This window comes from Perognathus longimembris, chromosome 1 (assembly GCF_023159225.1).
Source record: "Perognathus longimembris pacificus isolate PPM17 chromosome 1, ASM2315922v1, whole genome shotgun sequence".
In the NCBI taxonomy this organism is placed as follows: domain Eukaryota; kingdom Metazoa; phylum Chordata; class Mammalia; order Rodentia; family Heteromyidae; genus Perognathus; species Perognathus longimembris.
The window spans coordinates 41,086,314-41,111,387 of record NC_063161.1 but is presented as its reverse complement, the minus strand read 5'-3'; the positions used below and the strand labels follow the sequence as shown (position 1 = coordinate 41,111,387).

Here is a 25,074-nt window from a genome sequence, read left to right as displayed (position 1 = left end):
AGTACAATAAATTTAAATCACAAGAAATTATCATTACATATCCACTGCTACAGTTAAAATGTAAAGATTGAACATATCAAGTACTACTGAGAGTGGAATAGTTCTGAACTCATAGATACTCTTGGCAGGATTATAAAATTGTAAGTCCATTTTGGAAACTGGCAGTTTCCTAAAGAGTTGAACCTGTATTACCTGTGGCTCAGCTATTTCACTCCTGAATATTTTTACCCAATGTGAATGAAAACATGACCTCAAAGAAACTTACATGTAAATGTTCATAGCAACTTTATTCACAGTAGTCCTGAACTGAAAATCATTCAAATGTCCATCAACAGTTTAATAGTGAAACAAAGTGTGGTATCCTCATACTATGACATTTCCTCAGTAATAAAAGGGAACAAATTCACACATGTGAATTTTACAAAGTAAAAGAAGCTGGACCCCCAAAATCTCATTCTGGATTAATCTGTAGTTGTAATATTGTAGATGAGTCTGAGCTATCAATAGTGAAAAAACAGGGCTGGGACTTTGGCTTAGTGGTGGAGTTCTTGCCTTGCATGCATGAAACCCTGGGTTCGATTCCTCAGCACCACATAAACAGAAAAAGCCAGAAGTGGCACTGTGGCTCAAGAGGTCTACCTCTTGAGTGCTAGCCTTGAGCAAAAAGAAGCCAGGGACAGTGCTCAGGCCCTGAGTTCAAGCCCCAGGACTGGCAAAAAAAAAAAGTGAAAAAACATGTAGTTACTGTGGCCCAGGCCGGGAAGAAATGAACCATGTAAGTGGGGAAACTTTGGGAGTGATAAAAATGTTCTGAATCTTTAATTGTGAGCAGTTTCATGGCCAATGTATAAGTCAGAATTCATCAGATTATACGGTTATAAGGGATACGATTTATTGAATGAAAATATGCCTTAATAAAGTTAATTTCAAGAGAAAAAGGAATGATTGTTTTTTTAAAACATCAAATCTGATTTATTTACATTTTTAACAACCTATGCAGTACTTCTCCAAATAATTTGATGATACAACAAACTTTGAATAGTTGATCTTTGCAAAGCAAGTTCTTCTGGGGAAGTAAAAAGCTTGACATTATTACACATATATTCAAAGATCTAGATTCAAAAAGTATATATTTCATATTTAGCTAATTTTATGTGTAGCTAGCTATATATTGAGATTTGGAATTACCTTAAAATTTGAGCGTATTTTGTAGTTTTTTGAAAAGCATGAGGTTGGGGCTGGGAATATGGCCTAGTGGCAAGAGTGCTTGCCTCGTATACATGAAGCCCTAGGTTCGATTCCTCAGCACCACATATATAGAAAAGGCCAGAAGTGGCACTGTGGCTCAAGTTGGCAGAGTGCTAGCCTTGAGCAAAATGAAGCCAGGGACAGTGCGCAGGCCCTGAGTTCGATCCCCGGGACTGACAAAAATAAAAATAGAAGAATAAGAACATTGAAAAGCATGAGGTTTTAATATCTCAGGTTGAAACAACCTAGCATAAATTATTAGAGGTTACACAGATGCAGTTAGTAGTAGCTGCTTTGCTCAATCTTATTTTTTTTAGTACAATTTTTTTTTTAGTAATTTTATTGACAAGGTGTTGTGCAAAAGGGGTACAGTTACATAATTAGGCAGTGAGTACATTTCTTGTGATATCTTACACCCTCGTTTTTCTTTCCCTTCCCTAGATCAGGTATGCATATATACAGTATCCAGTGTACCCAAATCATATACAGTAACCACGTAGGGTACGCCAAAGGAAATTCACCAAGAACTTTAAATGTAACGTCAACAATAGAATCCTCCTATGTCCTTCTCTTGGAGTTGTTTTTGCTTATCCTCGTCTCACATGATCATGTGTACATCGCTGTTGAGCTATTGTGATCCACTGATAGGTCTATCCTAGACCTTTTTTATGTTTAGTAGTTGTTTGGGCTTTCTTCAGTCTTACTTCACACACTAATCAAACTTGTTTTTCCAGGCAATTGTTCTTTGTTTTCGACTCCACTTCACAAAAGATAATATTACAAATAACACAGCTGCTGCTACAGTGCGACAAGTTGTCACTGTTGTCTTTGAGAGAATGGTTGCTGAAGATGAACGGCATCGAGGTAAAGCAGAAAAATTGTTTCATTTGGATTTTGCTTGGTGTTTTCACATGTACCATTTCACTTTAGTTCATATCACCCTAAGAAGTAAATTATTGGCTGGATGTTGGTGGCTCAAGTTTTATCAGTCCTAGCTACATGGGAGACGAAGATTGGGACCATCACAGTGCCAAGCCAGCCTGGGCAGTAAAATGCACTAGACTGCCTCTGTGAAAGGGAAGCTGGATACAGTTTTGAACTCCTGTGATCCCAGTGGTGACAGAAAGATTAAAAGTAGGCAGATCTCAGCCCAAGTGTGTGCCCAGGCTGGAAGCAAGACCCTATGATAAAAATACCAGTGAAAAACGGCTAGAAGCATGGCTCAGTGGTATCACTTGTGAGGCCCTGAGTTCAAACCCTTATACTACTGCCAAAAATAGTGGGGTTATTTTCCATGTGTATTTCTGAGTGTGCACAGTTTCATACTGAAATGATAACATCACATTTTTAAACTTAATATTCATTTTGTCTCTAGCCAAGCATTATTATATGAGGTTTTTATGGTATTGTCATTTATCTACATAGTTTAGGTTTTAATAATTGGATTGATTTTATGGCTGTTCTATAATTTCAAAGATTAGCCTCCTATTGGACATTTACGTATGTTTAATATTTTTAAGACTATTTTGATTGTCATTCTCATTCTCAGATACTAAGCTTGTTAAAGTGCATGTAACCAAATAAGTGACTTTCATTACATCTTTTATAAAATAGGTCCTCATTCACTGTTTCCTTTGGGGCTGCTGTTCTGAAATTATAAACATTGCAGCAAGTATATGTTTTAAGCATAACTTGTATGTGTTGAAGCCAGCATGAACTCAGACCCATTCTATCCTGATTGCAGATATCATAGAACAACCAGTGCTGGTCCAAGGGAATAGTAACAGGAGGTCGGTCAGCACCCTGAAACCTTGTGCTAAAGATGCATACATGCTCTTCCAGGTATTTCAGTGAATAAAAGTACTTTTTATCATGGAATAAATTTTTTTATTTTTATTTATTTTGTGTGGATTTTTAATTTTAGAATTTTATGTCTAATTTTTTAGTACAGAAAGCTTTAAAATAGTTCTATATAGCTAATTAGTGTAATAAGGTGTTATGACTCACTTTAAGAAAATCAAGTGAAATAAACCCAGAACTAGAATTTAGATCTTTTTGGGATGACTAGTCATAGGGGAGGAAAACCATGTTTCCTTTTTGTTGTTGTTGTTTTTGTTTTTTTAAGATCTTGGGGCTTGAACTTGGGGCCTGGGTGCTGTCCCTGGGTTCTCAGGTCTCTACCACTTTGATCCACAGCACCACTTCCAGTTTTCTGGTGGTTAATTGGAAATAACCACAGATGGCTGGTAATGTGGCCTAGTGGTAGAATGCTTTCCTAGCATGCATGAAACCCTGGGTTTGATTCCTTATTACCACAGAAACAGAAAAACCTGGAAGTGGCACTGTGGCTCCAGTGGGAGAGTGCTAGCTTTGAGCTCAGAGGGGCTCAGGGACAGCACCCAGGCCCTGAGTTCAAGCCCCTGGACTGACTAAAAAATGAAAGAGTCTCACAGACTTTCCTGACTGAGCTGGCTATGAACCATGATCCTCAGATTTCAACCTCCTGAGTAGCTAGGATTATAGACATGAGCTAGTAGCACCCCACTAAAATAGCACATTTCCTTAACAAGGAAAATTTAACCAATAAACCTGTGCCTATTTAATTTAGTTTGCTACACAAATACCTGCTTTTTATGTTTTCGCACGAATAAATAATTTTAAGTGACTTTATTTTAAAATTTTATTTGTGTGTGCTGGTCCTGGGGCTTAAACTTAGTGCCTGAGTGCTGTCCCTGAGGATTTATGCTCCACAGCTCCACTTCCAGCTTTTTGGTGGTTAATTGGATATAAGAATCTCATGACTTTCCTTCATAGGCTGACTTTGAATAATGACCCTCAAATTTCAGCCTTTTGAATATCTAAGATTACAGACATGAGCCACTGGCGCCCAACAGTGATTATTTATTTATATAATTAGTCTATACTAAACTTTTATTAATTTGGATTAAAAGGTTTTTTAATTGAAAGAACATTAATCATTTACTTCCCTACTGCATATTGTCCATAGAAGTCTACTTATATGATCTATCAAATGTATAGCTTGTCAAAACTTACTAATTTTTTGTTTCTAAAGAATAGAGATTGTCTTTTAAATTTACGAATCATAAGTTTTGAAAGCACATTTCATCTCAGCATGTGAATCCGTTTGATTTTATTTTCTAGGACCTCTGTCAGTTGGTTAATGCTGATGCCCCTTACTGGCTGGTGGGCATGACAGAAATGACTCGGACATTTGGCCTGGAATTGCTTGAATCGGTCCTCAATGATTTTCCCCAAGTCTTTTTACAAGTAAGCCAATTGATACTACTTTGTAATAATATTAATCTTCAAACTCCTGCAAGTACTTTTCAAGAAAGCAGCAGGAATTTTTTTCTTCATTAGAAGATGAAAGATTCTGACTGTAGATCTGTGATAATTTAGTGTTACCTTTGTGTTTTCCTAGTGCCCCCAATTTTGAAACTTTAACATTAGAATAAAACACTAAAGATTTATTTACTCAGCTATTTCTTAGCCGCTGGGTCTATGAAGGAAATAAAGTATCTGAGCGATTTTCATACTATAAAAGCCTAAAGTATGTTTATTGTTTACATCTAACTATATGTTTTTAGATAACTTAATGAGTAGTCAATGATAATAAATTTAGTTGTCAATGAAAATACCTTAAAAATAGTACTACCAAAAAATTAGATGACTAACAAGATAAAATATTTGAAGTTAATTATTGAAATGAAAGGTAGGACTTATATTGTCAGTGAAAGTGAGCCTACTTTTAGCTAATAAAAACAGGATTAGATTAGTAAAGTCTTTCCAACTAATATACAGTGATTACAAATACAGTTTTTGTATTCTAAAATTACTTAACTTGTAAAATTTTTTTATTGAGTCTTTTATCAGAGCATTGTGTTCTGTTCAAGCAATCCAAGTAGAACAAAATTTTTAATTATTAAACCTGTGTAAGTAGAATTGCTTTCAAAATAAAATCAGTGAATTATATATCTTATACTTTATTTATTAAGTTCCCAATTCCAAACTTGCCTGTCTTAAACGTATTTTGTTTGCTTGTACTTGTTTAATCTGTTTTTCTTCTATTCTTTTTTTCTGGTTTTTTTTTTTTTTTTTTTTTTTTTTTTTGTCAGTCATGGGGCTTGAACTGAGGGGCTGGACACTGTCCCTGAGTTCTTTTGCTCAAGGCTACCATTTTGAGCCACATCTCCACTTCTGGTTTTTTGGTGATTAATTAGAAATAAGAGTCTCAGGGGGCCTTTTCTGCCCCAGGGTTGGCTTCAATCCAAGATCTTTAGATTTCAGCCTTCTAGTGTCTAGAATTATGCGCATGATATACTGGGCTATTTTTTGGTTTTAATTGCAACTATCCCACTAAAAGTTGCTAGTAACAAATACCAATCCTAATGCAATTCTAAAATTACTAATATGTCATTTATTTTATTTGTTGTTATATATATACTTACATTTTCATATATTATGTTATTTTTATTTATTTTATTTTATTTTATTTTATTTTATTTTTTATTTATTTATTTTTTTTTTTTTGGCCAGTCCTGGGCCTTGGACTCAGGGCCTGAGCACTGTCCCTGGCTTCTTCCCGCTCAAGGCTAGCACTCTGCCACTTGAGCCACAGCGCCGCTTCTGGCCGTTTTCTGCATATGTGGTGCTGGGGAATCGAACCTAGGGCCTCGTGTATCCGAGGCAGGCACTCTTGCCACTAGGCTATATCCCCAGCCCCATTTTTATTTTATTTTGTTATTTGGTACTTGGAATCAAACCCAGGATGTTGTGCTTGCTAGGCAAACAAACACTTTGCCACTGAGCTACATCCCAGCCCAAGTCTTTTTAAAATGTATGTTATTTTTAATATTTTTAAGGTGGATACAGGTGCTCACACTTGTAATCCCAGCTACTAAGGAGGCTGAGATCTGATGATTGTAGTTCAATGACAAACATATCTAAGAGACTCTTATCTCAAAAAAAAAACAAAACAACAAAACAAGTAAAAGCTGGAAATGGAGGTATGGCTCAAGTGATAGAGCACCAGCCTTGAACAAAAAAGCTAAAGGAGTACAAGTCCCTGAATTCAAGCCCCAGTACTTGTGCATACACATACATACACAAACAAAAATTCTAGTATTATTGATATAATTTTGTTTTAGATCATCTAAGATCAATGCAAATTTCAAAATCTCTGGGTATATTGTGAATAATAAAAAATAGAAACATAATTAAGTTAGACTATTGATACTTACTATTGGAAGCTGTTTGCTAGTGAGACTGCTTTTGAACTATTAGTCACAAACTTAATAGAAATTGTTTTTTTTTTCTTTGCAAATAGCACCAGGAATTTAGTTTCCTACTCAAGGAAAGGGTGTGTCCCCTTGTGATAAAGCTGTTTTCTCCAAATATAAAATTCAGACAAGGTTCCAGCACTTCATCTTCCCCGGCACCAGTTGAAAAGCCGTATTTTCCTATCTGCATGCGTTTGTTGCGGGTAGTATCTGTTCTGATCAAGCAGTTTTACAGTCTTTTGGTGAGTGCTAATTTCCATATGTAATCGCTACAGTGTATGTTATAGTTTCAAGTTGCGGTAACAAAATACCTGACATAAATAAATGAGAAAAGATTTATTTTGGTGCAGTTTGGGAAACTTTATTCCATGGTTGGCTGCTTCCATTCCTCTGGGAAACAGCATGTAGCCAAGATTGCTCACCTCCTGGAGGCCAGGAAGCATGCCTATTGCATGGTGCCTCCCACATTCAGGGCAGGTCTCACTCCTCTTACTTAATCCTTCCCCAAAGACCCTAATTGGACACTAATCTCTGAGAGGTATGTTTTATTGTCTTGTAGTTGTACTTAACCCAATGAAGTTGACAGCTGGGATTTTTAATCCATAAAAAATTCATTGACCCATGAATTTTTTGCCCATCAAAAGAGTTTGTTACTATTGTATGTATTTTTATTGTGCAGATGCTCTAAATGTTAATTTATATAATACTAAAAGTCAACCTTGTTAATATCACCACACATTTATCAGCAGAGATTTGGGCCATTAAGAAGAAATCAGACTTCCAGTGGCAGATGCAGCTTTCCTGAAATGTTAACTTTTGTCTGAAAGCTTAGTTATTAGTGGGCGACAGATATTGCCAATTGTTCCTGTAAGTGACTGGTTTATGCTATTGCCAGTTTGGGAGCTTGAACTCAGGCACCATCTCTTGGCTTTTTCCACTCTACACTGGTTTTCTACCACTTGAGCCATAGCTCCACTTCTTACCTTTTGGTGGTTAATTGGAGAGGAGAGTCTTACAGACTCTCCTGCCCAGGCTAGCTCCAAACCCAATCCCCAGATCTCAGCCTCCTGAATAGATAAGATTACAGAGTTGTTGTGACCCACCATAACTGGTGACACTATTTTTGAGAAACTGTCTGAAGTATATTCATAAAGAGTATAAAGAGCATGGTCTGCCATTTACTTTTCCAGTTCACATGATATTCTGTATGGGAAAAAAAAAGCAAGTCAGTTCATAACTATGTCTTTCTTCCAGAAAACAAAGTTTGCTACATAGAAAAAGTGTTTCATGGGCTGGGGAATGACTTAGTGGTAGAGTGCTTACCTAACATGCATGAAGTCCTGGGTTCGATTCCTCAGTACCACACAAACAGAAAGGGTTGGAAGTGGCAGTGTGGCTCAAGTGGTAGAGCTCTAGCCTTGAGCACAAAAAGGCTCAGAGACAGTACCTGAGTTCAAGTCCAGGACTGACAAAAAAGGAAAAAGTGATTCATATGTAATACACCCCTTTTGTCATCAGAATAATTAAAAGACATGTACTGAAGGGCAGAGGAATGGTTTGTATCTATAATCTCTGCTACTTGGAAATTGGAGATTGAGGGCAGTCCAAGCAAAACATTGGTGAGACCCCTTTACCTCAACCAGCAAGCCAATCTGTGTTCTCCACTGCTGGGAGGCATATGCTGGAGGAGGAGGATCTGAGACTTGCCTTTGCAAAAATATGAGATCTTATCTGGAATATAACTAACGCAAGAAAGGGGCTGTGAGTGTGATTCATGTGGTAGAGCACTTGCCCACCAAGTGAAGGGTGCAAATATTTGAGTTCAAACGCAAGTACTTAAAAAACAAATTACTGGTTTATCTGTGGCACCAACAGCAAGAATAAAATAATAACAATTTAGAATTAATCTTTGATTGAAAAAAATATTATAAAAGTCCTGTACTTTGTAGGTAACTGAGTGTGAGATATTTCTGTCACTTCTGGTGAAATTCCTGGATGCTGATAAGCCACAGTGGCTGCGAGCTGTTGCAGTGGAATCGATACATAGGCTCTGTGTGCAGCCTCAGCTATTAAGGTAACTTACCCTCAGTGGTGATGTGTTAAGTAGTTAGGCCAGGAAAGTAGCAGAGGGGAGTAAGCAGGCTAGAAAGGTTTGCTTGTATATTCCCAAATTTTAGTGTTTCGTTTTTTAAAGAAAAATTGTATATTGTATATACACAAAGAGGCAGGGTGGAGGTATGGAAAATAAATGGGAAGCAAATTATGTTTCAGTGATGGCCATTAACCTGGATTTACTGAGTTAACTGTGTATGTGTGCGCCTGTGTGCGTGCGTGTGCACACATATTCTGTATTTAAATATTTACTTAAATATTAACCTTTGTCTAAATTAGCAAAAATACCCAAGTGTGAAGAATCTGTGAGCATGTCATTGAAACTACTATAGAAATATGATTGCTATGAAGCATTTTAACACATTAAAATATTTTCCTAGAAACATTTATATTGATTTTATAGGTCATTTTGTCAGTCATATGATATGAAACAGCATTCTACCAAGGTTTTTCGTGATATCGTGAATGCACTGGGCTCTTTCATCCAGTCCCTGTTTCTTGTCCCTCCTACTGGAAATCCTGCTACAACCAACCAAGCTGGTAAAAGGCCTTATTCATAATCTGTTTTATAGTCTGTTGTCATATATAAAAGTCACTATTCGGAGAGGATATACTCTACAAATCTTAGGATCAGAGAAATTTTGGTTATTTTAATATATAGTAAAAATTTAGACTTAAAAGAATAATTTGAGTTGGGCATTTGGTGGGTCACCTGTAATCCTAGCTAGTCAGCAGGCTGATATCTGAGGACTAAGATTCAGTGCTAACATAGATAGACAAATCAAAGACACTTCTATTTCCTACCTCTAATTAACCAAAAGAGCTTGAAATTGAAATATACAGCACATGATAGAGCGCCAGCCTTGATTGAAAAAGTAGAGCAATTGTTGAGAGACCATGAGTTCAAACCCCCCCAGTACCAGAAGAAAAAAAAATTTTATTTCATTGTGGCAGCTGTTTCTTTCTCTGGTATACTTTCAGTTCATCTCATCAGATGAGGAGAAAAGTTAAGATGGTAATCTTTGTTATAGAAAAACCTTCATTTGATTCCTTTACAGAGTCTAGCTGGTTACTTACTACCTTAAGAGGTCTGCTAGTCTCTCTTTCAACTAAAGGTGGTTGGTTGACATTGGTTCAGTTTGTTTGGAAATCAGTGTTCAGTCTTCCTTTCCCTTTGTTCTCTATCATTATGTACAGTTTCATTGATGGCCTTTATGTTCTTTTTTTTTTCTTTTTTTGGCCAGTCCTGGGGCTTTGACTCAGGGCCTGAGCACTGTCCCTGGCTTCCTTTTGCTGAAGGCTAGCACTCTGCCACTTGAGCCACAGCGCCACTTCTGGCCATTTTCTATATATGTGGTGCTGGGGAATCGAACTCAGGGCTTCATGTATGTGAGGCAAGCACTCTTGCCACTAGGCCATATTCCCAGCCCCGCCTTTATGTTCTTTATTCCCCAACTTTGAAATGTAAAAAAAAAAGATCTAAATGAAAGTATAATAAAGATTGGTATTTTTACTTACTCTAGTAGCGTTTATATAAAGCAAAGAAAAATAGATTTTAGGAAAAATAGATCCTGTGGTAGTCAAAAGATGATTTACAGATTTCATTTACAGATTTAGCCTGTACCTGATTGTTTGAATATTATTCATTTGTAATCAAATATAAATTGGTGTCTGCTTATCCCTCTATCTAATAGGAAACAACAACTCAGGTGGCCCAGCCTCAGTGCCAGCCAACTCAGGAATGGTGGGCATTGGCGGCGGGGTTACTTTGCTACCTGCATTTGAGTATAGAGGAACATGGATACCTATTCTGACCATTACAGTTCAAGGCAGTGCTAAAGCCACATAGTAAGTAGCAGTGACTTTATTTTATAAGGAATGAAATCCTAACCTACTCTGCATTAGATGTAAAATTTTAGAGCTCATTTTTATTTGTCATATTTTGAGAATTTTATTTAGGACCAGATTAGCTTTCTTTTGTGCTATTTGTATACTGTTGGTATTATGGAACAAAATGGAATTGATTTCTTTACCTACAAACAGATTTATCTGTCCTTTATAGCTTATTGATTAAGTATATGTCTTGGCTTCATATACCATATGGACTCAGATCTTCTAACAGCTGGGGTACCTTCAAAGAATTAATACTCATTTTACTCATTTTTCTTATCTATAAAATGGAAATGGTGATATTATTTTAAATATTCAAGCCCACTTGAGGGGCTTAGGGGTAAACACCTGGAAGTTTTAGCTTTTTATAAGTATTTAATAAGTTCATAAATGTTTGTTTTGAATTGTCATTATTCAGTTCACCTTTACAAACACATATTCAGCTCAGTATTTGTAAATTTTCTGAAGTCTTGGTGTAATAAATACATTCTAACAGGAAGTACAAAGCAGTGGGTTTTGCCTTGCTATAGATACTGTGAGGTAGTTTCTGGCATGTTTTGAGTAATTGGTGTATTGAAACACAACTGTGATGACCATAAATCAAGATTTAAGCTGATACCAATCTCTACCTAGCATAAAACATTTTTGGTATTTTTTTATCTTATTTTTCTGCATTATATGACCATTGTTTTATTTTGCCTAAAATTGTGCATATACAGAATCATGTATGTGTGTGTATGTATGTATGATTCTATCTATTTTTATATAGAAAGATAGATTTCTTTTTTTTTTTTTTCCAATTCTGGGCTTGAACTCAGTGCCTGGGTACTGTTCCTGAACTTTTGTTCAAGGTTAGCTCTCTATCACTTGAGCCACAGTGCCACTTCCAGCTTTTTTGGTGGTTTATTGGTGATAAGAATCTTACTAACTTTCCTGCCTAGACTACTTTCAAACTGCAATCCTCAGATCTCAGCCTCCTCAGTCTAGCTAGGGTTACAGGCATGAGCCACTGACACACGACTACAGACTGAAATCTTTTAAATAAAAGTCATTTTTATTCATAGTCACTTGTTAAAAAGCTACTTACTCTCACTTAGCTTGGTAAAAAGCTAATGGCTTTTTAGTGTACTAGAGAATCAAATTATAAAGAAATTAGAATTCTAACACTACATGAGATACTCAATCTCCTTCACCTCCTCTACTCATTTTATAAATTGGATAAACCGAAACCAACCCAGAATAACATTCCTACCTTTCAATGAATGAGATAGGAAGTATAGATATGCATTCTTGGGTAGTAGTTGATGTTTTGAAGAAAAAGTAACTGACAGGGACAGAGATTGAATAGGAGATGTGGACAGAAAAGGTCTCTGAGGAGGTAACAACAGCAGTCACATAATTAAGACATTCAGATTTAACAGTAACAGAAAGGGATATAATTGGGTTTGCTCCATTTGGAGAAATATCCCTTCATAGTATTCTAAGAAACTGATTAGAAAAATTAATGCCTGACCATTGCCATACCTAATTGTTTTCCTGACTTACTTATATTTCTCCCTCTAATTGCAGAAGTATTTATGTTTATTGTTGACATGAGAAATACAAAGACTTACCTTATTATAACACTTACATACAGAGCCTCTCAAACACTGACTTGAGTATTTTTTATTTTTATTCCTTGGTAATACTGGTGTTTCAACTCAGTACCTTGTCAGGCAGTAGCTCTTTCACTTGAGTCTTGCCCCTATCCCTTTTTGCTTTCAGATGGGGTCTTGTACTTTTGTCTACGGAGAGGGAAAGCCTTGGACCACAATTTTTCTACCTGTGCCTTCCATGCAGCTAGGATTATAGACATTAACTACTTACTACACTCAGCCTTTTTTTGTGTGTGTGCCAGCAGTGAGGCTTGAACTCAGGGCCTGGACACTGTCCCTGCTCTTTCACTCAAGGCTAACACTCTACCTACCACTTGGGCCACAGCTCCTTCTGGCATTTTGTGGTTAATTGGAGATGAATCTCAGGGACTTTTTCTTCCTGAGCAGGCTTCAAACCATGATCCTCAGATCTCAGCCTCCTGAGTAGCTAGGATTATAAGCATCAACCACTGGCACCTGGCAACATACCAGCTTTCTGTTGAGATGGGATTTTATTAAATTTTATTTCTGTAGTCTACAAACTCTGGGCACAGTTTTCGCGATTGTCACAATGATGGCTTCTCATTAGTGTCCTGATGCTTTTATTATTTAAGCCTAGAGATGCTGGACAAAGTCGAGCCCCCAACTATACCAGAAGGTTATGCCATGTCTGTGGCATTCCACTGTTTGTTAGACCTTGTCCGTGGAATCACCAGTATGATTGAAGGAGAACTAGGAGAAGTTGAGACAGAAGGTCAGACTATCAATGAAGGTGCTTCTTCGCCAACACAGTCATCAGAGCAGCAGGATTTTCAGTCAACATCAGACCACATGGATAAGGAAATAGGTATATTATGATTCTATATTATGATTATTTTTATATAATGAAAAGTTTATGGAGAAATCACAAAAATATTCTAATGTACATTCATGCACCCTTACCAGTTGTTAACACCTTACTATATTTACATTATTCTATTATAGAATATGGTAAATATTTACCATATTTATATTACTGTTCTGTTTAATTATGTGTCACTATAGTTTTTAAGGAACTATTTGAGAATATGCTGTAGACTGGATGGATACTTTGACCCCTTATTACTTTGCTGTGTTTTTCTAAAGCTAAGGACAGTCTCCTCCTTATTAGAAACTGGGATCAGGACACTATTACCACCTAATCCTGAATGTCATTCAGATTTTACCACTTGCTCCAGTACTGTTCTTTGTGGTCTGATAGTTTTTCGTTGTTGTTGTTTTAACTTGTTCATATATGCACATAGTGTACCTTAATCAGTCTCACCCCCACATCACTCTCCTACATCCCCTTCTTCCTAACCCAATCTTAACAAGCTTTATTCCATTTTTACACATGTACATAAAATATTTTGACCATATTCACTCTGCCTTACTCTCTCTGTTCACTTTCCCACTAGTACCCACATTTCAGACAGGATCTGTTTTACATTCCTATCCTTTTTTTTTTTCTGAGTATATGCTAATAGTCCAAAAGGGTTTTACTGTGCTATTTTCCACATGTATATACAATATCCTCATTGTACTGATCCCTTTTTTACGCTTGCCTTTTCATTCCCCATCCCCATTATTCAACAGCTTTCAATGAATATTGTTCTGATATCTTTATTCACAGACAGCAGTATTTGTTTCACTTTAGTTGTCATGTGTTAAGAATTTACTTCAATGTAGAACATGTCTTACATTCCTTCATAATTAGGTTTAATTTATTCAATTTTTTACAAGATTAGCACAGAAATGCTTCTATGTTAAATTAATATATTAACACTTTGGGAAGCAAAGTATATCAATGTAACTCATTATTGGGAATGTTCACTTGTACCATTTAGTTAATGCCATTCTAGCCTATTTCTTCAGTGTAAAGTTAAATATTAACTTTTTATGATGAATTATATTAAGAATTCTACTCTTGGTCAATTCCTTATTGTTGTCGTTACATATTTGTACTAGTGTAGATTCGTGGATATTTATTTTATTCAAAGTATTACAATCTGTGATTATCACTGTGTAGTTTCCTACTCAGGATGACCTTTTACAGATGTCCCCTATGTTGATTTGACATGTCCCGTGGCCTTTTGATGATCTCTGAGCAGTACCTTACTACTTGGTACAACATGGTGTTCCAAACTGATCTGGATGTTTCTTGTCTAGCCCAGGTGTCAGTCAATTTTCCAAGGAGCCCTGGAGAATAGTATTGAAACTAACACATGGGCACTAGGTACGCTTCTTGCTACTTGGATAGGATACACAATACACACAGACATGTATACACATACATCTATTTTCGTACTAAAAATGTCTGTCTCCCTATATTAAATACCATGACATCAAACCAGATTTTTCACTTCTGATTTTGTACCACAAGGCTATTTTTTAAAGAAAAGATGTGGGGGGAATGTGCCAGTCCTAGGACTTGAACTTAGGGTCTGGGTGCTGTACCTGAGCTGGGTACTGTACCTGAGCTTTTTTGCTCAAGACGAGTGCTCTACCACTTGAATCACCCCTCAGCTCCTGGGTGGTTAATCAGTTAAGAGTTTCATGGACTTTACTACCTGAATTGGCTTCAAATAATAATCATCAGATCTTAGTCTCCTGAGTAGCTAAGATTACAGGCATGAGCCACCTGTGTGCCTGGCAACACAAGGCTATTTTTAACTTGCTATATTCCTAACTCCCATCTCCAACAGGGTATGTAAACCACTATCCTAACTATCTCAGTTTGTTACACTGTAGCCAACTCTCCTTGTAAGCTCAAACAGGCAGAAAATTGGTCTGTTATAGGGGATAGGAACTAATATGTATCTTTTATGTTTAAAGCTATCAGTTAACTTGTTTATAGAAAGATTTTAGAATAGATATTTTATGCTTTATGACTTCTTGGATAAGAACCTGTAATGTGGCTTTTAAATATTTATTTGAGTACATTTGAAATATTAGAGGGTTAGTATTTAATAAGCAAGTTATTCATATGACCAGGAAGATTTTACTATATTGATAAGTACTATCATCTGTAATTATCATTAAGTACTGTGTTTTCTCTGTTAAGTTAGTAGAGCTGTTTGGGAAGAAATGGTGAATGCTTGCTGGTGTGGTCTTCTTGCTGCACTCTCTCTTCTTCTTGATGCCAGGTATTAATTCTATAAATTTTATATCATATCATGGGAGTTAAAAACAACATAGAAGTATTTTACTTAACTTTGTGCCAAGAATGTATTTCTTAATATTAGATTTTCTTTATGTATACATTTTTAACTTATTTGTAATTACATATATTTATAGAATCTGGTGTGATATTTTAATACATTCATACAATATTTAATGACAAATCAAGAACATTATTTCTTTAGGAACATTATTCTCTTCGTGCAATTCTTTGATTGTCCCACACACCTACCAGAATTGTCTCCATGGCTTATGGCACATACAGTTGTCAAATTAAATTATAGAACATCTTTATATTTTCAAGGGTTACTATTGTTTTCACAATGTTGATGATTATACTCACTTTTTTTAATGTTTTCTTTTAGAATTACTGAATTTATTGATTTTTAAGTGTGTTATTTTAAGTTGCTGTTAAATACTTTATCATTTATTTCTGTATATGTATTGTGCATAGCCTTTCCCTAGTTCAAAATTTCAGATCTTATGTCAGTTAAAATTCCTTCTTAAGTATAATAATTTTGACTATATTCTTTGAAGATTTTCCTAAAACATTACTTAATACCTAATTTCACATCTTGTTTTACAGTATAATGTAAAATAATCATATTAAATCAGATACCTTATCTCTTCAGCACAGATGAGGCTGCCACTGAAAATATTTTAAAAGCTGAATTGACTATGGCTGCTCTTTGTGGAAGACTGGGTCTTGTAACTTCAAGAGATGCTTTTATAACAGCGATATGCAAAGGCTCTTTGCCGCCACACTACACTCTCACTGTATTGAATGCTACCACTGCAGCTACACTTGCCAATAAATGTAAGACTTAAGCTTACACTAGCCCATTTGTTTCACTGCATAACATGGTAAAGAGAAAAAATGTAGGAATTCCAGTCCTAGGCCTTTGCTGTTCCACTCATTGACCACTGGAGCTCATGGCCTTGAGTTTTACTTCTACTGGCTTTGTTTTTAAAACATTTGCTTTCAGCTGGGTACCAGTAGTTCATACCTGTAGTCCTAGCCACATCTTGAGATCTAAGGAGTTCAGTTCAAAGACATCCCAGGTAGGAAACCATGAGACTTTACCTCCAAAATAACCAGTAAAAAGTCAGGGCTGAGCCAGGCACTGGTGGCTTATGCCTGTAATCCCAGATACTCAGGAGGATCCTGGTTTCAAAGCCAAGTTCAGGCAGGAAAGTCTGTGAGACTCATCTCTAACTACTGGAATCCAGAAGTGAAGCTGTATCCCAAAGTGGTAGAGTGCTCCCTTTGAGCAAAAAAGCTCAGGGACAGGGTCCTGACCCCTAATTTAGTCCCTACAACTGACAGGGAAAAAAAAATCAGGGATGAAGATGTGGCTCAACTGGTAGAGCACCAGCTAAGCAAACTTGAAGCCCTGAGTTCAAGGGCAAGTTCCAGCAAAGAAAAACATATGACTTTTACCACTTTAAAAGGGAAGAGAGATACTAAAATTAATTTAGCAGTAGTTATGTAAATAAAACAATATAAATCTGGAAGTCTTTTATAAGCCATTCTGTTAAAATGGTGTTTTTTTTTTCCTACATATTCATTCTTAGTGGCAATGGGATTTGAACTCAGGGACTCACAGTTGGTAGTCAGGCACTCTAGAACTGCAGTCCCAGCATTATATTGTATTTTATTTTTTTGTGCCTGTACTGGGGCTTGAACTCAGGGTTCAGGAAGCTCCATTTCCAACTTTTTGGTGGTTAATCGAAGATAAGAATCTCAAGGTCTTTCTTGCCTGGGCTGGCTTCAAACTACAGTCTTCAGTTCTCAGCCTTATGATTAGGTAGTTTTGCAGGTGTGAGCCACTAGCACCCAGCCCCCAATGATATTTTTTACGCTGATATTCAAAAATTTATTTTCTTGGTGAGTAATTTGGAAACAATAAAGTTTATTACATCTAAAATAAATATAATCCAATGTGACATTGAATTTTCAAGGTGAAAATATATTATTCTCTAACTTTAACTAGAAAAGTATACTGAGAATATGTATCTAAAATAGGTAATGAAAAAAAGATTTAATATGTGGGGCTGGGAATATGGCCTAGTGGTAAAGTGCTCGCCTCGTATACATGAAGCCCTGGGTTCGATTCCTCAGCACCACATATATAGAAAAAAAGCCGGAAGTGGCATTGTGGCTCAAGAGGTAGAGTGCTAGCCTTGAGCAAAAAGAAACCAAGGACAGTGCTCAGGCCCCGAGTCCACGCCCCAGGACTGGCAACAAAAATAAAACAAATAAACAAAAAGATTTAATATGTCCTAATTATTGCTTATGAAAAAAGCTGTTAGAGTTTTATCATTGTCTATAATTTATATAGGAAACTACTTACTATTTGCTTGACTTGCTTTTTGTACCTTGTGAGTTTTCAGAATATTTACATATATATGAGGTATTATTAAGATTTAAGTGTTGTGTTTGAAATTGATTTAATCAAATTACTGTTTTTAAATATAGCATTACTTTGAATGAAACATAAACAGTATATTTGCTTATTTAGGTTCATTTGTGTTCTAGCATATTCTATCCAAGGCCAAAATGTTATGATGATAAGTCCATCAAGTGAGTCTCACCAGCAAGTTGTGGCAGTGGGTCAGCCTCTAGCAGTACAGCCTCAAGGAACAGTAATGGTAATGTATTTGTTCTTTCTACCCATTATATATCCAGGAAACCTGATATACTCATTTTTGTATTTGCCAACGCTTATTGTTATTTATTTTATTCTGCCTGGAGGGCATTTTAAGAATGCCTAATTATGCTTTTGCTATTATTAATAACTAACTTAATAACTTTCTTTCCCTCTCTTCCAGTACTTCCTTTGAACTTGGTCACATGTTTGCTTGGCAGGTGCTCTACCATTCGAGCCGTGCCTCTAGCCCATCAATACAACTTTAATATACTCATTTGTTTTCTAATTTTAAAAAGTCTCGGAATGTATTAAAACTCCTTTATATGCTTTTGAATTTTTAAAAATGTATAACAATTATTTTAAATATGTCCTCTTTTAATATAGCTAACTTCCAAAAATATCCAGTGTATGAGGACTCTACTTAACTTGGCTCACTGCCATGGAGCTGTTCTTGGAACATCATGGCAACTTGTCTTGGCAACTCTTCAGGTATGTTAGCTCAAATCAAATGCTAGATTTGTAATTACTTACAATTAAACTAGCGGTACTCATTGGTGCTTTGGACAGAGCTAGGAATAATACTAGGTTGGGAATAGTAGTTGGGAAGGACTGAAACGCATAGCTCATAGTGTAGGAAGTGATGGAATGAGTCTCTTGACAGCCTAAATTCTTCTGCCCATGCTTGGTAGAATTGTTTCATAGCACTGTTGTTTTCTGATCTTAATTTTAATTGCTACAAATTATCACCAAATTTACTGTAGTTAGTAGAATTTTATAATTTTTTAAATTTCTTGTTTTAATTTTTAGCATCTTGTCTGGATTCTGGGATTAAAACCTAGTAGTGGTGGTGCCTTGAAGCCTGGAAGAGCTGTGGAAGGACCCAGCACAGTAAGCTCCAGTCCTTCTTACCCAGTTAAGGCTTCTGGAAATGTCATGTTTTACATTTCATTTTATTCTTCTCAGGTTCTAACAACAGCAGTGATGACAGATTTACCAGTGATTTCCAACATACTTTCAAGATTGTTTGAAAGCTCACAGTAAGAGTCAGTTCTTTAAATTAATAGCAACATTTTTAACACATATATTTGAGATGAAAATATCTTATTTCTTTATTTTCATTTTAGGTATCTTGATGATGTATCTTTGCATCATTTAATAAATGCACTTTGTTCCTTATCTCTAGAAGCAATGGATATGGCATATGGAAATAATAAGGTGTGATATTCTACCTTTCCATTTTAATTAGTCATAAAAAGTGAATCCATTATGAACATTTTTGGGCTAAACCTTGGTTTAGTTGGTATCAGTAGTCTTGTTATGTGTTTACCATTGTTGTTATTTTTAGAAGGGGAAGTACAGAGGACATGATTTGACAAGTGTGTGATATGATTTAAAATTTTATCCATTTTATTGAGAACTGAAAATGTTTTCAAGTATTTTAAAAATAAAGACTATACAGCACAATTTATATAAGTAGGTTGCATAAAATGTCTTAATATATGCAATTAAAATTTATGGTGGGATAATACATGATTTAAATTAAGAAATGTGTGTCTCAGTTTCTCTTGCCTTCATTGGAATGGAAAATTAGGAGCTAATCATTTCTTTGTGAAGGTAATGATTCTCCTTAATTGAAATTAAACTTTTTCTTTGTTCATTGATTATAAATTAATAAAATAGCACTTTTGAGTACATTGCTTTCTATACTCAAAGTATTTTGAATTATACTTGTAAAGTATAGAATGATTTGGACATATTTATATCTTAGCCATCACTAAAATAAACACTGAGAGCATATCTCAATGGTATTTTTCTAGCATGCACAGTTAGACAAAGATAAATACAAATAAACGAACTTCTTCTAAACTGGAGATGTAATCATTTGTAAAATACTGATCTAGTATTTAAGAGGTCAAAAGTCCCTGATCCTGGGGCTGGGGATATAGCCTAGTGGCAAGAGTGCCTGCCTCGGATACACGAGGCCCTAGGTTCGATTCCCCAGCACCACATATACAGAAAAAACGGCCAGAAGCGGCGCTGTGGCTCACATGGCAGAGTGCTAGCCTTGAGCGGGAAGAAGCCAGGGACAGTGCTCAGGCCCTGAGTCCAAGGCCCAGGACTGGCCAAAAAAAAAAAAAAAAAAAAAAAAGTCCCTGATCCTGCAGAGAGGTCAAATAAAGTGCTTTCTATATTTTAAAATAAACATGACCATTTCTAAATACATGGAGACAACCTCAGATGATTAAAAGCTGTAATTTGTTTAATATTTTAACTGCATATAAAAATGTTTCTAGGGGCTGGGAATATGGCCTAATGGCAAGAGTGCTTGCCTCGTATACAAGAAGCCCTAGATTTGATTCCTCAGCACCACATATATAGAAAAAGCCAGAAGTGGCACTGTGGCTCAAGTTGGCAGAGCGCTCACCTTGAGCATAAAGAAGCCAGGGACAAGCCCTGAATTCAAGCCCCAGGACTGGCAAAAACAAAAACAAGTTTCTACCTAGTCTTTAATTATAATTGTGTCATCCTAGTTAATGTAACTCATAAATTATGCTGTTATTTGAGCATATTTTCTGTATATTTTTGTGTGCTAATTAGGTAGTTATGTAAACATTTAGGAGTTTGAAAATATATGTTAACATTTGGCTTCAAATTAAGGCAAGAATGACATAAAATTCAGGAACTGCTCAATTTACCAATATCTTGAATAATCCTACATCTTTGGGATTAATTTTTAACACAAAACTATAGTATTTTTCATAGTTTCTTAATGAAATATAAGCAAACTTCTATGATGTTTTGAGAATTTGTGTATCCATTCAACAAATACAATATACTTCCTGTGTGCATGACACTACTGGGAGATATAAAGAAATAGGTTTCTGCTGGCAAAGTGCTTATAAACTAGTTGGCTCTAGGTAAGTGGCAGTTAATTTAGGATGAGAGTCTAAATAAATAAATGCCCATATTATTTGATTTAAGATTCTCTGAATCCTTAGTTCTTTTATGTATGTTTTTAATATACATTTCTATTAAAATATTTTTCTATTAAGATGAACTGGTGTGATTGAAACTCAATAATGAAGGAATGGTAGGATTTAGATAGGTAAGAAAGCAAGTTCATGGAAATCAAAAGAAAAAAGTGTTCTAAGTCATAATCAATGAGAAAAAGTGGACCTTTGGTAGTTAGTGTATAGTTTCAAGAATAATAGGAACAGATATGATCTGTTTAAATATTTTTATTATCTTTAGTTGTACAAAGGCCATTCACCAAAGCAGTTTATGAATACTGTGCACCTTGATCTCTATCACCTCTTTCAACATTCTCACCTACCCCTCCCAACCCATCCTCTCTTACTTAACTTAATTTTAGGTTATGTACTTAATTTTCTTGCCTTTTAACAATGCATCTTGATCTGTGTCATCACTTCAAAATCTTCAGATGTGGTTTTGAAGGGAAGCTTAGAGGAAACAAATGTGTAGAAATGAATATGCTGAGTGCAATAGAGGTGATTTCTTTGGGAGTGGATTTACAGCCTTCCACCTAAGGATTTAACTTTGTAAAATGAAATGGGTAAGTATAGAGTGGAAATTAAAACTATTCAAGGAAGGCACAAAGTCCTATCCCCAGCACAAGAAATAAAAGCATTGTGAAAGTATTCAGTATATAAACTTAAAAAAAATGTTTCTGGGGCTAGAAGAGTGGTTCAAATGGTAGAGTGCCTGCCTAGCAAGCATAAATCCAAGAGTTCAATCTCCAGTAATTAAAAAGTAAAGAAACATACACACACACACACACACACACACACATACATATGTCTCTTTCTCTCTCTCTCTCTCTAGATAGATAGATACACATCGATATTCTTTTAAGTACTATATGCCATTCCTGTGTACACCCTTGTTAAAACAAGTATGAAACAGAGGAAGAAGTAGTATTAGGCATCATTTCAGGTAGACTTCTGTATGCTGCACATTTTCTGGCCTAAAGTTGTTTCTATACCATTATGCCCATATTACATGTTAAAAAAATAAATTCATTAGATGGCTTATGTAGAGAGATGCTCACTGCTCTAATTTTAGCTATTTGAGAGACAGATTGGAAGACTGAGATTCCAGGACAGTCTGAATAGAAAGTTAGCAATGCTTTCTCTCTCAAAAACAAGCCAAGCATTGTGGTACATTCCTGTAATCCCAGCGACCCCAGAGATGAAGATAGGAGATTGTAGTCTGAGACTAGTTTGGAAAAGAGTGTGTGAATCCATTTGAAAAACAAACTAAAGCTAAAGGCCAAAGAGTATGGCTTAAGTGGTATTATTTATCAAGGATGAGGCCCTGAGTTCAAAACCCAAGTACTAGCAATAAAAAATAGATATTCAGTAGTAGGAGTCATTTACCCAAAGTTATGTTACTATTAAGCACCAAGATGCAATCCTATATAACTAAGACTTCACAGACAAAAGTCTTAACAAGTATACTGTGTCTGTAGAATCATGAATTTTTCTGCCATCAAAAGTTTTAGGGCAGTTACACATTAGCACTGTCAAGAAGGGTCAGCCTAACCACAATTGTTTAAAGCTCCAATACCCTTAGTTCACTGATTTTTGTACTAGGAATGATACCAAACATTTCCATATTGGATTTTTATCAGTACTATTGAAAAGTTACTTTAAGAAACTTAGGGGAGGTAACAAACAGTACAAAAAATGTATCCATCCAATGCCTAACGTATGAAACTGTAACTTCTCTGTACATCAGTTTGATAATAAAAATTTGAAGAAAAAAAAAAGAAACTTAGGGGATGGGAATATGACCTAGTGGAAGAGTGCTTGCCTAGCATGCATGAAGTCCTGAATTCGATTCCTCAGCACCACATAAACAGAAAAGCTGGAAGTGGTGCTGTGGCTCAAGTGGTAGAGTGCTAGCCTTGAGCAAAAAGAAGCCAGTGGCAGTGCTTGGGCCCTGAATTCAAGCCCCACAACTGGCAAAAATAAAAATAAAAGAAACTTAGATTTTTAGATCTTTTGATAAGATTCTCTACAGTCATTCCAATTTGCATCAAGAATAAATTTTGGGTAATTTGGAGCTGTCTGGATATTTATGTATGACAGTAAGACTTGTCTCATGTTAACAGATTTTTTATATTTACTGCTGGTTTTCTGAATATTAACTAATTATGTTTCAATTGCAGTAATGTCCTCAAACTATTCTCAGTTTTATTATAAAGTACTCAGGTTTCTTGTAATATCAAAGTGCAATATGTTTGTTTTCTCCTTAGGAGCCGTCTCTTTTTGCTGTTGCCAAATTGTTAGAAACTGGTCTAGTTAATATGCACCGAATAGAAATTTTATGGAGACCTCTAACTGGCCATCTGCTTGAGGTAAATGTGCTTCATTAAGTGTTATATTTAAATTTTTTTAGTGATAAAGAGTACATTGACCTAAGGGCTGGGGATATGGCCTAGTGGCAAGAGTGCTTGCCTCATATCCATGAAGCCCTGGGTTCAATTCCCCAATACCACATATATAGAAAACGGCCAGAAGTGGCGCTGTGGCTCAAGTTGCAGAGTGTTAACCTTGAGCAAAAAGAAGCCAGGGACAGTGCTCAGGCCCTGAGTCCAAGGCCCAGGACTTGCCAAAAAAAGAGAGTACATTGATCTAATGATTTTTAGATAATCAAGTTTTAATTAGCTTCTCCCCCCCTTTCCTGGTCCTTTATATCTTACACTAAAGTTGTATAGCAAATTGTTTTGGTGAGGAATAATTTGATTTTTACTTGTGGAAAAAACATAAAGTATTTTATTAATACTTTGGGGTTTAATATTAATGAGGTTTGAACTCAGGCCTCCTGCTTGCCAAGCAGGTGGTCTACTACTTAAGCCCTCAAAAGGCTAAAAGTTTTAATGTCACAAATATGAATGAGTTCACCTATCAGCTCAAGATCCATTTCCTTTATTACATAGTCTCTTAGTCCACTTTAGTTTCAGCTAGTTCTGAAACCTCTCAATTGGCTGACAGAAACAATGTTTGTTCATAGCATTTGCAACAACTGTGAGCTTATAAGAGGAATAACCTGTTTGTTATCATTAATTATAGATGGTAACAGGGAATTCCATCTTGATTTATATTATCTTGTATTCACTTGGAGTGACTTACTTATCTTCTACTTAATATTCAGCTTCTGTTTATACATAGTTTAGGATTAGGTTATCATGGTCATTTTATGTTATTTTAGAGACCTGAGAAAGGTGCTATTCTTAGTAAGGAAAACAGATATGTGCAAGTTTCTCCCTTCCCCCTATTTTATTAGTTATATTTATGAAAACTTAAGAATATATAGGTAGATAGATAGATAGATAGATTTTTTTTCATTATTGAAGTATCAGATGACAATGTCTTGGCTTCAATAATATTGGGATAAGCATTTTTTAAAAAAAAAAAAAACAGGAAAAACAAAACAGAACCGTAATATCACTTTGCTTCTTTTGTCTACTCAGATGACATCTTGTACTATTATAAAAATCCTTTTTTTTTTCTGTGACATGTTCTGTTTCATCTTCTTTCTTTTGTCTTCCCTCTATTGCTTTCTCTTGCCTTATTCAGAAGGTAAGCTTGATGACTTTTTAATGTAATTTTTCTGTCATATTTTAGTCACCTTTTGATACCATTTTTTAATTGTCAAAGCAGAAGTTTTGGTGCTTTAATTTTTCTCTTTCTCAAATTGGCATGTGTTTCATTCACAATTAAATACTTACATTTTATTAACATATGTCCCTTTAGGTATGCCAGCATCCTAATTCTCGAATGAGAGAATGGGGAGCAGAAGCTCTGACTTCACTTATAAAAGCAGGACTGACGTTTAGCCATGAGCCTCCACTTTCACAGAACCAGGTAAATACAATCCTTTATAGAAAATTTTCCTTTCCTAATTAATGTCCTCTTCATTTACCAGTAGAGATTTTTCAACTTAATGTTCTATTTTATAGGTATGCTGTACATCCTTTTTATAAAGGCCTGGCCTTCATAAGAAGTTTATAACAAT

The 25,074-nt window shown here is 35.7% G+C and overlaps 1 protein-coding gene across 4 annotated transcripts in view; it reads left to right on the top strand.

Annotated features, from left to right (window-relative positions):
- The window catches only part of Mon2 (MON2 homolog, regulator of endosome-to-Golgi trafficking), an 89,369-nt gene that overhangs the window by 29,651 nt on the left and 34,644 nt on the right, over positions 1-25,074 (top strand). For 3 of the 4 annotated variants that reach the window (XM_048360459.1, XM_048360451.1, XM_048360467.1), the window contains 17 exons: positions 1,983-2,112; positions 2,993-3,090; positions 4,411-4,536; positions 6,596-6,790; positions 8,498-8,622; positions 9,064-9,200; positions 10,355-10,508; positions 12,799-13,031; positions 15,267-15,348; positions 16,015-16,199; positions 17,922-18,034; positions 18,418-18,522; positions 18,841-18,921; positions 18,997-19,070; positions 19,158-19,248; positions 23,312-23,413; positions 24,813-24,923. In XM_048360459.1, coding sequence (XP_048216416.1) covers positions 1,983-2,112; positions 2,993-3,090; positions 4,411-4,536; positions 6,596-6,790; positions 8,498-8,622; positions 9,064-9,200; positions 10,355-10,508; positions 12,799-13,031; positions 15,267-15,348; positions 16,015-16,199; positions 17,922-18,034; positions 18,418-18,522; positions 18,841-18,921; positions 18,997-19,070; positions 19,158-19,248; positions 23,312-23,413; positions 24,813-24,923 — 2,142 coding nt within the window. The remainder of the gene's footprint in view (positions 1-1,982; positions 2,113-2,992; positions 3,091-4,410; positions 4,537-6,595; positions 6,791-8,497; positions 8,623-9,063; positions 9,201-10,354; positions 10,509-12,798; positions 13,032-15,266; positions 15,349-16,014; positions 16,200-17,921; positions 18,035-18,417; positions 18,523-18,840; positions 18,922-18,996; positions 19,071-19,157; positions 19,249-23,311; positions 23,414-24,812; positions 24,924-25,074) is intronic. The other variant, XM_048360476.1, reaches the window with a different exon arrangement.